Source organism: Lithobates pipiens, unplaced genomic scaffold (assembly GCF_037356315.1).
Source record: "Lithobates pipiens isolate NorthernLeopardFrog02 unplaced genomic scaffold, aLitPip1_a1.2 Scaffold_19, whole genome shotgun sequence".
Classification (NCBI taxonomy): domain Eukaryota; kingdom Metazoa; phylum Chordata; class Amphibia; order Anura; family Ranidae; genus Lithobates; species Lithobates pipiens.
In genome coordinates, this window is record NW_027507764.1 from 291,914,758 (window position 1) to 291,930,900 (window position 16,143).

General features: G+C 42.2%; 1 protein-coding gene across 2 annotated transcripts in view; it reads right to left on the bottom strand.

The window, feature by feature from the left end:
* GABBR2 (gamma-aminobutyric acid type B receptor subunit 2) overlaps positions 1–16,143 on the bottom strand; it is a 984,619-nt gene that overhangs the window by 235,396 nt on the left and 733,080 nt on the right. For both annotated transcript variants that reach the window (XM_077492007.1, XM_077492008.1), the window contains exons 12-13: positions 12,216–12,323; positions 4,166–4,288 (exon numbers count right to left, since the gene is read on the bottom strand). In XM_077492007.1, coding sequence (XP_077348133.1) covers positions 4,166–4,288; positions 12,216–12,323 — 231 coding nt within the window. The remainder of the gene's footprint in view (positions 1–4,165; positions 4,289–12,215; positions 12,324–16,143) is intronic.

The window sequence follows — 16,143 nt, forward strand, 5'->3', positions numbered from 1 at the left end:
TAAATCACAGCTTCTTAACACTACGTAAAGGTACGAAAGCATCGGGGCTAGGCTTAATCTACAATGACATTCTCCATCAACAAACATTTTATTTCTGCAGCCGGCACATTTTACTTATTAATACTTCATAATCTCACTGATCAGACCCTACTCCATGATCATCATATGACGTAAACAACTGCAGTGCCAGGACCTTCTATCTGAAACACATTATACTGGATGCCAGAAGGAAGATCTGCACCATCTGATGTTCTGATGATGACACAGAAAGGGCTTTTTGTGTTCTCAAAAGTAAATGATAAAAAAGATACCTAAGCATCTTCAGGAAAGATCGCAGCTTTCAAACGACATTTTTTCCTGCAGCCATGTGGAAGCTTTTGCTAGTGTTCATCTACGTGAGGTCTTACCAAGCATGTCTAGTGTACTAATGGGTCCTGGAAATCTATTATTCATTGCCATAGCATCTATTATAAACTCGGAGCAAAAAGTCTCTTGTGTTTAGAGTTCCTTGCTCCACTTTTAAATTTTGAAGTACCATTTAAAGAAACAGGCACAGTTGATGCTAATTATACGACACAAAAGGGAAACATAGCAAAAACTAAAAAATCATAAAAACAACGGTGCTTCAAGTGATTGTAAAGTCTAACTTTTTTCTTCTATAAAAATAACAAACATGTGGTGTCACAATTGGTTGTGTCAGCAGAAAATACAGATAGTTTTAAAAGACTCTTGGACATGCATCTTAGTGAAAACAATATACGGTGATATGGTAAATTATGTTTCTACATACACACACCTACACAGGTTGACCTGGATGGACTATTGTCTTTATTCAACCTTACCAACTATGTAACTATGTAACTAGGTCATACCTGCTCGGTTGCAGTAGATTTGCACAGAGCAGCCCAGATCATCCTCTTCTTGGGTCCCTCTTCTGTGCTCCTGGTCCCTCCCTCCTGTTCAGTGCCCCCATAGCAAGAAGCTTGTTATGGGGGCACCCAAGCCAAGCTGCAGCTCTGTGTGACCATTCAGACATGGAGCTGTGACTAACTGACTTTGATTAACTGTGTTTTAGCCAATCAGGAGGCAGAGTCCCGCATGGCTGATACACTTGTGGACATCGGCTCCGGTAAGTATTAGGGGGGCAGCTGCACACAAGAGGCTTTTTATCTTAATGCAAAGGATGCATTAAGATAAAAAAACCTTATGACTTTACAACCCCTTTCAGTTTTAAGCAGTAAACAAGCAAGGACAGTCAATTTGCAGTTGTAAGGTGGTCTTGATCACTTTTTTATTTAGAAATGGCAGCATAAAAAATAAACACACACAAACTCAGGTTGAACTGGGTGGACTGGTGTCTGTATTCAACCTTACCAACTAAGCAACTATGTATGTAGCTATAAAAATATCTTCCCGTGCAGGGGGTATGTCTTGCACAACATCACACTGTTAAGACAGGTGTCTGTTAGCTCTGTTGTTCGACTGTTACCTGCACTGATAGTTACCCAACATGTTCTTTGTAGTCTTGTAACCTCACACAATACAACCATATAGTCACCGCCAAACTCAAGAGCCCTCAAAACAGAAATCTGGATTCCTGTCCAAGGCTATTTTCTATTAGAATGTTTTAGCACACACCGTAACCTGCACATGTGCCATGTGTACATCGCACATAGTGTTTAGAAGTGCAGAATTTACCCCTTACACACCACAAATCAATCGCTTAATTCAGTAATTATTGACTAGCAATGAAATAGGATGAATGTTTAATTTCGCTGGGAAAAAAATATGCCAAAATTGTATGAAATAAGTAAGTTGCTATTGAGGACTGAAATAAACAGTCCTGTTGTATCCATGCAATGCAAAGGAAATATGCTATTTAACAAAAATATATACTGTTAAGGCTCTATATAGAATAGTGGTTCTTAATTCCTATCCTCAGAGCCCACTAACAGGCCAGATTTTAAGTATTACCTTGGGGATATGCAGACTAGAATACTGCAATCACTGAGCAACAAATGATATCACCTGTGATGTATTTCAGTTATATTGAAAACCTGGCCTGTTAGTGGGTCCTGAGGACAGGGTTGAGAACCACTGATACAGAACAATGATATATACTATTGTTTGGACAGAAACTTAACTCTAAACATATAACAAATTCTTTCCACACATACTATTCACTCTAATATAAGATTCTGTACTGTTTGTGAATGGAAACATTTTCACTAGAGTATAACAGCTGAAAGCATGGTTTATACCTGTCTTTTGTGATGCATGGAAATGCATCTGCTAACTGTTTCTCAGTATATTTAGAAAATCAGGTGCTTCATTTAAAGCAGGCGATTCAAACAACATAAAATTATTTATTTGCTTCAGCATCATCTATGTGGATTATCAGCATCATCAGTGCTATGAAGTACTATGTTGACTACACAAGAAAGCAGTAGATCACAAAGTTGCATTTAACAAACGATAAGGAATGTACAGGTTCCGAAAACCGAAAGATCCGACATAAACAAATGCTTTATTTACGTTTTCGTTGTGACAACAGTTCGATATAGATAGGAGGTCGTTGACAATAGCAATCTGTGTCCATCAAACCTGTGGTCGAATGTGCCTAACCTAACTCTATGGCCGCGTACACACGCGGGGACTGTTCGCTCAACTTTGTTCGTCAAACAGTTTCAGCGGACAGTCCGCTCAAAATTAGCATGGACGGACTTGCCCACACACGACGAACGAACAGTCCGCTGAAACCGTGCGCGATGACGTGAACGGCACGTACGACGGGACTAGAAAACGACGTCCTATACACTGCAATGCAACCTTCGGCGTGTAAATTCTTTCTGAGCATGCGCGAGACTTAGTTTGACGAACAAGCCTACACACGGGCGGACTGTCCGCTCAAACCAAGTTTCAGCGGACAGTTCTTCGGAATTTCCGAAAAACTTTGTTCGTCAGACTGTCCGCTGAAACTGTCCGCTGAAAGCCCACACACGAGCGGACTGTCCGCCGAAACACTGTTCAGCGGACAAAGTTGAGCGAACAGTCCCCGCGTGTGTACGCGGCCTTAGAGTCCAGGATTATTTGACATAGAGAGAAAAGATTCGACATGAAGATTCGACGAAGCAGCCACCGCGAGTGGACATTTATGGTCAAATGCTCTGCCCAAAGGCTATAGAAGAATTCTAATGTTGGTTGACTAGTAATAATAATAAATATAATTATTACTAGTGTCGTACAACATTAGAATTCTGCTATAGCTTGTAGGCGGAACATTCGACCGGAAATGTACGATTGCAGCGTTGTACAGTTTAGCTGCTCTGTCGAATCTTCTTAGAAATTTCAACAGACACCATAAGCCTTCAATGACAGATTCAACCGTAATTATTTCGGATTTCAGATTAATGCATTTTTTAATGAAACAAAATAAATAAAAACTCATTTCGGGAGTAACTAAATACATTTATTTTTCGGACGAAAACGAAATTCCGAAACAAAATATTTCAGTGTGCACATTTGTAATGCATACACTTTTACTTCATTGTACCTTCTGAAAACAGACATGAAACAAAATTGATATTCTGCAAAAAAAAATAAAAAATTGCATTTCCTATTTTTTAGTACCATTTATTAGTACCATTTATTAAAAATGAGTATTGAATAGCACAATAAAAAGATATTTGACCATTGGGGCTCATTTACATGTACAGCATGAAGAGCCTTTTGTTTACTCTTCTGTCCTAGAGTGGGGCTGCACGCAGGCAGCCCAGATTAGCATTGTCTGTACAAAATCCCCCTCACAGCCAAGTTTGACAGGTATGTAGGGAAGGGTGCACGGAACCCAACACAGAGCCTGTGCATCCAGGGTTATGCATCTGTACCTGCAAGCCTGCCAAATGCAGTTGAGTCTGTATAGACGATGTATGTCCATTTTCTAATATAGGCTGCCTGCATGCAGCCCAGTGTTAGGATAGAAAAGTAAACAAAGGGCTCTTAACATTATACAGGGCTTAGTGCTTATGTGCCCCATAGTGGTCTACGAAAATTACTACTTATAAACATATCTTCGGAACCGACCTTATTTCACAGTATATTGTAAATATGATTAACTGTAATCATATAGCTAGACTGTTTAAACCTGTGTATGGAAGCAACTTACCTCAAGGTTATATTCTTCAACTGTCCTTTTCAAAGGATCCACTATTTGCCAACAAATCAAGATGCATAAGTCAATTAACAGCATCCCACCAACTATCACGAGCAGCTTCTGATCTTTGATAATCTGGAAAATAATGAAAATAAAAATGTTAAAATTTCAGAAGGTCGGTCAGTATAGTAAAAGTGTATGTAAGTGTATGTAAACATACGCTAACATTAAACGTCTTTTATTTGTTCCCTTTTGGTCTATTAAATATCTGGTAAAATGTTCTGTTATACCTGTTCAATAAGTGCAAACAATACCTGTTGATTTTTTCAGATATCTTGTGAGTCGAAAGCTTCCTGTAATCTCTGCTTGTGTAGGCATTAAGGAGTTGAGGAGAGGTTTGACAGCAATGTCAAAGTGTAAAGGTAGAAGCATACTATTGGTTTGATTTACTAAAACTGGACAATGCAAAATCTGGTGCAGCTCTGCATAGAAACCAATCAGCTTCCGGGTATTATTGTCAAAGCTAAATTTAACAAGCTGATTGGCTACCATGCACAGCTGCACCAGATTCTGAGTTCTCCAATTTTAGTAAATGCATTGCTAGATTTACATCATTTAAAGTCACAAACCCACTTTTTCTTGCATATAGATAGAGATGGAGCCGTGTGATCCCACATAACTCCTTTAACCTCCCTGGCGGTACGATTATTTCGGATTTTAGGTGCTAAAAGCGGTACCATTATTTTGCATGAAAATTTGGCGTTTTATATTGTAGTCCTGCAATTCTTAGGAATAACTCTCTTAAATCTGTCCAAACCAGAGTCTAGCAGACATCCCAGGTATAATAAAGTTTGAAAAATGAAATCATAAATTATAATATAATAAATAATTATAAATAATTGTACCAAATAATAATATAACAATAATAAAAATTATTCAATAATGTAATCAAATCAAAAACACTGAAATTTGCTCAGTTGCAGAATTGTCACTGTCATTACTTTTCAGTATTTGATGACGGATCTCCCCACAAATCGATATCGCTCAATTCTGCGAGTGATTCCAATTTATTATCGCTGTTTTCTAGCTGGTATAAAATCATTTTTGATGTAAAGTGACAGTTTTGGTTGCTATGGACAATCTCCAGTTTCCAGGCATAAAGAACAGTTTTTATTATATAAAACTGCATGCAGGACACTGGGCAGACCACTAGGGACAAAGGGGATGTGAAATATTTACATACAGCAATGTAATCTGTAAGATTACATTATACTGTATGTTTACTGTTTGTTTCACTTTTTGAATTTGGCGCCGATCTCCGTCCCCGTGCGTCACAACGCTCGCAGGGAACGGAGATCAGCGATGTGATGAATCGAGCGAGACACGGCTCGCTCGTACAGCGGGGAGACAACGCTGGATCCGAGGGAGAAGGTAAGTAAACCTCCTCCTGGATCCAGAGATGCAGTCCCGAGTCTGGCTCGGGGATACCGCTTTTGGTATGAAAATTCCACCCCGAGCCAGACTCGGGAATACCGTCAGGGGGGTTAAAGTCCCAAATACCCCTCAACCCCCTCTATTTGTTTCAATTTTACTAAATATCCCCTTATATTTCTGGCACATACTTGAAGAAGAACTATTACCAGAAGAAAAAATAAAGCTTGTTGCACCCCACAGGGATCCTTGAGCTAATAGCACTTGTTTCTAATAAAATACAAGCATTGGACATTAAACAAAAAAATATTTATTTTTTTGTAACTTTAGGTTGTAGCTCCACTCCTGAAGCTTCCCATGGGGGAAATTAAAGTCATCACTGAGATCCACCCTTCTCCATTCTTCCATGCTGTGTCTCCTAATTTCTCTGTTCAGTGCACACAGAGTCCGGACCTACTGTCAATTCAGGGCACAGAGAGTAGAAACTACCATTTTTTTTCTTAATCAGATTTTATTTAAAGAAAGGTGTTTTCACACTTTTGTAAACATAGAAACAACCTGCCACGCAGGGCAGAAAGCAGTCATAAGAGATACAGAAAGGAGTGGTCACCTCAGAGGCCAGAAGCTGATAGCATCCACGTAAACCTTTAGGTACACAGAGCTTAACAGTGCCTAGATATATTAAAGCACATACAGATACAGAATTGTTAAACAACCTAAATGGCTAGGAAACTGTCAGTTTATATTGTGAATGATTACAGATTAAGAAGAGCACCTTCATGTCAGGAGCATGTGCGCGCCTTCTCTGTCATAGCTGCTGGTTCCAATATCCTGTTTTTGGCTGTGGCCTTCTCCTTGCCTGCCTATCCACCTGCAAGGTGATTGATGTGGCCAGACACTGGGTGGAGACCAAACCTGATATAAGCCAGCCAAGCCTGCAGTGCCATGCTTGTGATAGTGTGTGTAATACCTGATCAAGCTGCCTATTTGTCTGCTCTGCTCTGCAAGACTGGATTTCCCTGTGTATGACTTGGGATCAGATATCGACTATTCTCTGAACTCTGCCTGCCTTTTACCTGGACTATCATTGAATTAAGAAAAAACTTACCTGTTTGCATTACTCAGTTCACGCCTGCCTTGGCATGGTGGCCAGGCACTATAGCATTGTGTATAAGCCCTGGGGAAAACTGAGTACCAGTAGGCCTGCTTGCCTTATGGGAAAGGGGCTGGTATAGGTAAAGGACACAGACACCAGCTATAGTGCCTGACCATCTGCATTAGGACTAAGCATGACACTTCATTCACAAAAAACACAAGCTGTCAACAGTACACACCGGCTACTACACTAGTACGAGACAGCCTAGTGTAGTAGCCAGTGTGTACTGTTGTCCGCTTGTCTTTTTGTGAATGAAAGCACCCTTCTCCAGCAGCAATTATTTTATGCACACACTCACAGTTTCCATTCTCCTTATGCCCTGGTTAGCTGGCAGTGGGCAGCTGGTCTAGAGTGTAAACTAAACAGAAGAGATGAGGAGACAGCACTACACAGCAGAGTGATGTTCTGTCTGGTGGTTTTTGGGGGGGGGGGGGGTTGCGTCTGTGCAGACTTTGTGTGCATTAAGTGTCACACCCTGATCAATGAGCTGATCTGTGTTGTAGGATAGTTAGACCAGAGGGCAGGGCTAGCTAACAAAACAGCTTGATCCCTGCACAGACAGACACAGCGACAAGTGCTATTTTCATAGGGTCATCTGAGGTGATAACAAACTTTAATTTCTTTTGGTGATAGTTCCTCTTTAACCGGTTCCCGACCGCCGCACGCCAATATACGTCGACAGAATGGCACGGGTGGGCAAATGGACGTACCTGTACCTGTGTGAGTGTAAACACAGACAGGAGGAAGTGATGCCATCTCTCTCGTGGAGTCTTTTCGATTCCAGTGAGAGAGAGGACATCTAACCGTTAGTTGCACCAACAGTACACTGACATCAGCACACATAGGTACACTTTCCACCCCCTGATCACCCCCAGATCGCCCCGTTAACCCTTTCACTCCCTGTCACTGTTTCACCAATTGCAGTTTTCAGATTTTTCACTGATCGCTGCATTGGTGTCATTTGTGACTGAAATAAGTGTTAGGGCAGTTAGTATTAGCCCCCGTTAGGTCTAGGTTACCCCCCTAATAAAGGTTTAACCCCTTGATCGCTCCCAGTTAACCCTTTCACCCCCTGTTGCCAGTGTCACTAATGGATTGCTGTATTTGTGTCACTGGTGATGCTAGTTAGCCAGTTAGGTTATTTGTTTCACTGTCAGGTTTTTATAGCATCGGGTATCCCCATATATGCTACCTAATAAAGTTTTTAACCCCCTGGTTAACCCTTTCACCCCCTATCACCAGTGTCACTAATCAATTGCCGTATTTGTGTCACTGGTGATGCTAGTTAGCCCGTTAGTTTCACCATCAGGTTTTTATAGCCTCAGGTACCCCATATATTACCTAATACAGATTTTAACCCCCTGAGTGCCCCCTAGTTAATCTTTTCACCCCCCTCTCACCAGTGATCACTCAGGAGAAGTGGTAGAATGTATTTTGGGGTGTAACTCCACATATAACCATGTTTGAACAGTGACAACGTTGTATGAGATAAAAATGTAATTTTCCTGAAACTTGTATCAAAATATAAAATATTTCATGGACTTAACATGCCTGTCAGCAAATAGCTTGGGGTGTCTACTTTACAAAATGGCCACCTTTGCAAAGGTATATACTGTATATATATATATATATATATATATATATATATATATATATATATATATATATATATATATATGCACAGGTACATTTGTACTTTTTTATTTTTTGTTTTAAATGATTACAATTTTAGAAATCATTTTCTATATGGAATATTAGCTTTGACTTTTTTTGTTTGATTTATGGCAATCCAAATTTGCTGTATTATGTAGTAAGCTATCTTTCAAGATACTTAAGTTCATCAACAGGAAGTCAGTATCACTTTACATCAACCCCAGCAATGACTGACTGTCTTAAATTTAGATTAAAGGTCAGTGTTCCAAGGGCTATGCCACTGCTTTCTGAAATGCGTTCTAGATTTGTAACAAAGTTCAGGATGCTCTGCAGTCCAAATGACTCTGGGGCACTGCCTAAAGATTAGATGACATTGTTTTACACAATAAGAAAGCATTTGAAAAAGAACAAGTCATTAGGCATATGTTCCCATAATGATGATATATGTTTACTGTTAACAATACTGTATGTGAGCTTGAATTTATTTTAAATTGTGATCTTCTTCAGGATTCTACCTTGTACCTGTTGAACAGAATGTAAAAAAATGGAAATATCATTATGATCCATGCATAACAATGTTGGTATGCATCATGTCTGTAGAACCTTCCTATGCTCACACATACTAGCGACTTCTGCAAAATTAACTAGTGCCACAAAAGGGGTGGAAGCTCCAGCATTATCCAGCCTTATAAGTTTGGAAGTGGACCCCCAAGCTTATATGTGTGTATATTTACAGTATCTCACAAAAGTGAGTACACCCCTCACATTTTTGTTAATATTTTATTATATCTTTTCACGTGACAACACTGAAGAAATTACACTTTGCTACAATGTAAAGTAGTGAGTGTACAGCTTGCATAACAGTGTAAATTTGCTGTCCCCTCAAAATAACTCAACTCACAGCCATTAATGTCTAAACCTCTGGCAACAAAAGTGAGTACACCCCTAAGTGTAATTGTCCAAATTGGGCCCAATTACCATGCAGCTCAACCGAACTGTTGTGAGCACCACACTCCACCACCACTCCACACACACCACAGATAAGAGCAAGGGCTGCCTGGGTGCATGCAAGGCAAGTACAGTAGATATAAAAAGTCCAGTGGAAGAGGCACTTGTGGGTCTAGCAGGTTGAAGCAACATAAAAAAAATGCCCAATTAGCCATTTTCCCTCCTAGGTGTCATGTGACTCATTAATGTTACAAGGTCTCAGGTGTGAATGGGGAGCAGGTGTGTTAAATTTGGTGTTATTGCTGGTCACTGGCAGTTCAACATGGCACCTCATGGCAAAGATCTCTCTGAGGATCTGAAAAAAAGAATTTTTGCTCTACATAAAGATGGCCCAGGCTATAAGAAGATTGCCAAGACCCTGAAACTGAGCTGAAGCATGGTGGCCAAGACCATACAATGGTTTAACAGGACAGGTCCCTCTCAGAACAGGCCTCGCCATGGTCCACCAAAGAAGTTCAGTGAACGTGCTCAGTGTCATATCCAGAGGTTGTCTTTGGGAAGCAGACATAGGAGTGCTGCCAGCATTGCTGCAGAGGTTGAAGGTGTGGGGGATCAGCCTATCAGTGCTCAGATCATACACCGCACACTGCATCAAATTGATCTGCATTGCTGTCGTTCCAGAAGGAAGCCTCGTCTAAAGATGATGCACAAGAAAGCCGGCAGTTTGCTGAAGACAAGCAGACTAAGGACATGGATTACTGGAACTATGTCCTGTGGTCTGATGAGACCAAGATAAACTTATTTGGTTCAGATGGTGTCAAGCGTGTGGGACGACAACCAGGTGAGGCGTACAAAGACAAGTGTGTTTTGCCTACAGTCAAGCATGGTGGTGGGAGTGTCATGGTCTTTGGCTGTAAGAGTGCTGCCGGCACTGGGAAGCTACAGTTCATTGAGGAAACCATGAATGCCAACATGTACTGTGACATACAGAAGCAGATCATGACCACCCCCTTCGAAGACTGGGCCACAGGGCAGTATTCCAACATGATAAAGACCCCAAACTCACCTCCAAGATGACCACTTCCTCGCAAAAGAAGCTGAGGGTAGAGGTGATGGACTGGCCAAGCATTTCTCCAGACCTAAACCCTATTAATATGGAGGAGTGGAAGTGGAACTACCAGGGTGCTGGTGAGCTCTCTAGGTAGTTAATTGATGCTTCCTGTCATTCAGTAACTGAACTGTACAAGGTACAGGCAGACAATTACACTGACAGTCAGCAGGAGCCTGAGATTGCACCCGTGATCTGCTAACCATGTTAATCTTTACTTCTCACATCATGTATATTGGGATAAAATGTTAGCATTTTCCTTATGTATGGTAAATTTTGATTTAACCACTTCCTGCCCGGCCTATAGCAAAATGACAGCCGGGCGATGATTCAGGATAACAGCCGCCACGCACCCAGGGGGGCACGCATCGCAGCTATCGGTGGTGCGGTGTGTCAGTCTGACACACCGCTACACCGATCTTGGTAAAGAGCCTCCGGTGGAGGCTCTTTAACAAGTGATCACGATGTAAACAGGAAAAGCCATTGATCGGCTTTTCTGCACTCGTGTCTGACAGACGTGAGTAGAGGATAGCCGATCGGCGGCTCTCCTGACAGGGGGGTCTGTGCTGATTGTTTATCAGCACAGCCCCCCCTCGGATGCCCACATGAGACCACCAGGGAAGCCACCAGGACCACCAGGGAAGGGGACAACATGTGGATGGGCAGGTATGTACCCCATGGCCATCCACTTGTGTCCATGACAGCCCAATCTGTGCCAATTAGTGCCCACAAATGGGCACTGACTGGCACCATCATGTAACAAATGAAATCAGTGATGCCCAGCAATGTCACCCATCAGTGTCATCATTGCCACCCATCAGTGTCCAGCAGTGCCACCTATCAGTGCCCATCAGTGCCCATCTATCAGTGTCCATCAGTGCCCACCTGTGCCACTTATCAGTGCCACCCATAAGTACCCATCAGTGACGCCTACAAGTGCCCATCAGTGCTGCCTATGAGTGCCCATCAGTGCTGCCTATGAGTGCCCATCAGTGCCACCTATGAGTGTCCATCAGTGTCACATACCAGTGCCACCTATCAGTGCCCATCAGTGACGCCTATCAGTACCCATCTTCAGTGCCACCTCATCGTGCCCATCAGTGCCACCGTATCAGTGCCTGTCAGTGCAGCCATATCAGTGTCCATCATTGAAGAAGAAAACATACTTATTTACAAAAAAAATTAACAGAAACAAAGAAAAACAAAATGTTTGGTCTTTATTTATTTGTTGCGCAAAAAATTCAAATCTCAGATGTGATCAAATACCACCAAAAGAAAGCTCTATTTGTAGGAACAAAATGACAAAATATTAGTTTGGGTACAGTGTTGTATGACCACACAATTGTCATTCAAATTGCTACAGCGCTGAAAGCTAAACATTTACTTGGGCAAGAAGGTGTCTAAGTGCCCAGTATTGAAGCGGTTAAAGATTTTTATCACTCTCTGGGTGGCCATTAGGAACATTTCTAATTATTTATCATTTTGATGCTCATCACCAGAACAGAAAGTGAGAGAAAGAGCGACACAGCTATCAATAATAATTAGCCTTTCCACACAATCCAAATCTAAAATAGCAGTTCTGTCCAGAGCTGGAATTTAAATTTCATAAAACTGAGCTGGACATACGGTATGTCATGTCCTTTTTACAGTAACCATATGGCATGACATTGTAAAATTTAGACATATGTGCTTTAATTGTCCATACAAGAAATCCTGTTTATTGTTTTTTAATGATTGATGTTAAAAATATCCCAAACAAAACATACCTTTTTCTTCATTTTTACGTTCTTAAAAATGGCATGAACTCTCCATGTTTTCGCAAACATTGCCCCAAAAGCTGTTGTGTAGCCCACTGTTAAGATCCACGTTCTGACCTTTAAAGAAGGAAAAATATATATATATATATAACTGAAGGCAAACCAGTATAAAAAAGTCTAGCATGACTAATGTTGTAAGATATTATTTTTCTCTGTATCATGCAATATTTAATCTTTTTTATAAGCAGCAAATCCAGTGTGAAGGGCATCCCATTTCATTACGCCAAGAATAATGACTGAATAATGAAGTTTGCTAAAATATGCAATTTTAAGTTTATAAAACAGAAAACATTTTAAAGGATTGTGTAACATATACTGCTATAATTTAAATCCTGATCCATGCCTAGTTTTAGTAGGAAGGCAGGAAAGCATAAGAAAAATACTATACCACAAAGCATTGAAGGAAACAGAATGCCACCTACAATAGCTACCTGAAATAAAGCAGACCCTTGCCATTTTATTGCTTGTTTCTAGTAAAGCAACATATTTTGTATTTTGCACTGTTGTAAGTGTATCTTTACTTTGTGTAGTATGTGACTAGCTTAGCATCTAAAATGAATGTGAATGGAACCTTTTAAAATGGAAAGCAGAAGCACTGTGGGGTTGATTTACTAAAAATGGAGAGTGCAAAATCAGGTGCCCCTTTCACGCAGGGCTGTCTGTTTGATGGACTCCACTTACTCAGCAGGGATTGATCGGTTGATCCCTGCTGAGCCGGCAGATGACAGGTCCGTCTCTGCTCACTGTGCAGGGACAGACCTGTCAGAACCCCGCTCTCCTCTATAGGGGATTGGATTGAAAATGGACCGCCTGTCCATTTTCATTCAATATGATCCGCCAGACGGATGGTAAATAGGGTTTCCATCCATCTGGACTTAGCGGATTCGAGCAGATTGGAGGTCAGCAAACATGTCACCGCTGACAAGTTGCTCCATAGAGGTGCATGGAGCATCCGTTCATGTGTGAAAGAGCCCTAAGGCAGGTAAAACAGAAAACATAAATGTATGCGTATTGTGCAGTTAGCTATCTACTTAAAGTGGTTGTAAACCCTTTACATATAACCAGTGAAGTGACTGGCTTCAGGTGATACACAGAGATGAAAAAAATCCTCCTAAATAAGTTGTATAATATCAGCACCAATCTCTCTTCTGCTGCCTTCTAAAACACAGAATTTACACTCTCAGCTGTCATGATCAAAGTGTCAGGCTCGAAGACCAGTTGCTATAGCAGTGGGAAACTCACACAGAACCAGCAGGATAAGAGCACAGGCAAGTCACCCTGGCAGATTACGCAGGCTCATCTAAGGTGCGGAGTCTAAGCACTAAGCAGTGTTCACTGGAGTTCCTGATGGTGAACATGGATTTTGCTGAGTATTAACACCAGGCCTCGGTCATCAGGATCACTGCACCAGGAGATGAGCAAGTCAGGGTCCAGTAGCAGATTAAGCAGGTAAGGATCAGACCGAAGCACAGTCTGTAAACAAGCCAAACCATCATGAAACGAATAGTTGCAGGTTGGGATCAGGCAGAAGCGTAGTCAAGAAACAAGCCAAGAGTCGAAAACGAGTGATAGCAAAATATGTATGGCGGAAGGGGTGACAAGAGAGAGATACTGGCTGAGAGAGCACAATAATCTGGCAAACAGGAAGTGAGGAGACATGGCTTAAATCAAGAAGTACATGGGAGGAGCAAAGAGTTCAGGATTCAAGACAAATAAGGTTCAAGACAGGATAAATTAAGGAATTGTTCGGGGAACAGGTATTGCAGCAGAAAGAGACATCGCCTGACACAGCAGAGGTTCCAGATTCAAATCCAGGCCCTAACATCAGCACAAAGCAGGGGGTGGGAATCTGAATTCACACACTGCACAGCTAGGGGAAAATAATGATTGGAAAGAAGAGACAACACCCCCCTCCCCCCCTTTCCTCACACTACAGTGGAACAAGCAGAGCCGTTGCTGTCACAGACTGTGTGCCGGAGCTCTCCTCTTCCGCCGCCTTTTTTTTTCTTGGTGTTGGGGAAAAACTGTCAGGAATGGCTCATAGACATAACAGAAGAACAAGACAACAGAGAGAAGTCACACTCAGTGATTTGGATAGAGACAAGCACACAATATTAGAGGATGTGCTTTTGTTCAGATTTCATGTCTGAGATTTACAGCTGCTTTAAAGTTCTACTTTAAGCATAGCCTAGTACATAAATCATGTAATTTCATTGCTATTTGTTACTGCTGTTATCAAATGTTTCTGTTTACTTATGACATTTAAAAAGATTTGTGAAAGAGACTAACAAGGATATTTGCAACTTGGTCATATTTGCCAAATATGTTAATTTTTAAAGCCTATGGAGAAATAAAAATGATTAAAATGTAACTAGCAATTAATACGCATCTACTGTTGACTGTTACCAGTCCTGAGAATATCAGGCTGCTCTGGTATGTGAACAATGATCTCCCCAATGGTCACTGGATCTGGCTTGCCCCTGTCTCCTTATTTGCCTATCTCTAACCCACTAGCTAACACCACTCAAATCTGCAGGCCCCCACCTCTATTTGGGTATTTCCACACAAACAAAACAGTCCACTGCACTCAACCAGGTCTTCAATACAAGTAGATGAGAGGCACCAATGCTCAGACTAATGCCCTTGTGGGCATAATTTATCAGTATGGTCAGAACACAGCAGGATCTTAAAACATGTGAAGACTTTATTAGAACATAGGTTTAAAATCTAAGCAGGCAGACTAACAAGTTTTAGCCTTGTGGCCTTAGCCAATGGGCTATGACTTATGGCCCATATACACGATCCGAAAATCGGACAAAAAATACCACTTTTCGAATCGATCGGAAGAGAATCAGGTTGTTAGTACAGAGCTTTCGAGAGCCGATCACGACAGTTCATCCGATATTATTAGATCAGACAAACCTGTAACTGGGACCTGCACAACCCCGAATTCTAATGAAAAGACTAACTTATCTTACCGTATATACTCGAGTATAAGCCGAGATTTTCAGCCTCTTTTTTGAGGCTGAAAGTGCCCCCCTCGGCTTATACTCGAGTCATCGCTGTCTGCCCGCTCGATCAGCGTGTCGAGCAGACAGACAGCGGCCATTCTGATTCAAAAGCCGCGCCTCCGGCTCCCCCTTCGCCTGTGATAGGCGGAACACTGAATTTCCCAGCAGCCTGTGTTCCGCCTATCACGGGCATCTTCTCATCCTCGTACTACGGATGAGGATGATACGACGTCCGTGATAGGCGGAACACAGGCTGCTGGGAAATTCAGTGTTCCGCCTATCACAGGCGAAGGAGGAGGCGCGGCTTTTGAATTTTACAATGGCCGCCGACGAAGAGGGCACGGGACGGAGGCAAGGCAAGGCACGGCACGGGACAGGACAGGACGGGACGGGACGGGACGGGACGAAGGCAAGGCAAGGCACGACACGGGACGGATGCTCGGGACAAAGGCTCGGGACACAGGTAGGCTGGACACACACACACACACACACACACACACACACACACACACACACACACACACACACACACACGGATGGAGACACACACACACGGATGGATGGATGGATGGAGACACACACACACACAGGGATGGATACACACACACACAGGGATGGATGGATGGATGGATGGAGACACACACACACAGGGATGGATGGATGGATGGATGGATGGAGACACACACACACAGGGATGGATGGATGGATGGATGGAGACACACACACACAGGGATGGATGGATGGATGGACACACACACACACAGGGATGGATGGACGGACACACAGGGATGGACGGACACACAGGGATGGACGGACACACAGGGATGGACGGACACACACACAGGGATGGACAGGCATGTCTCACC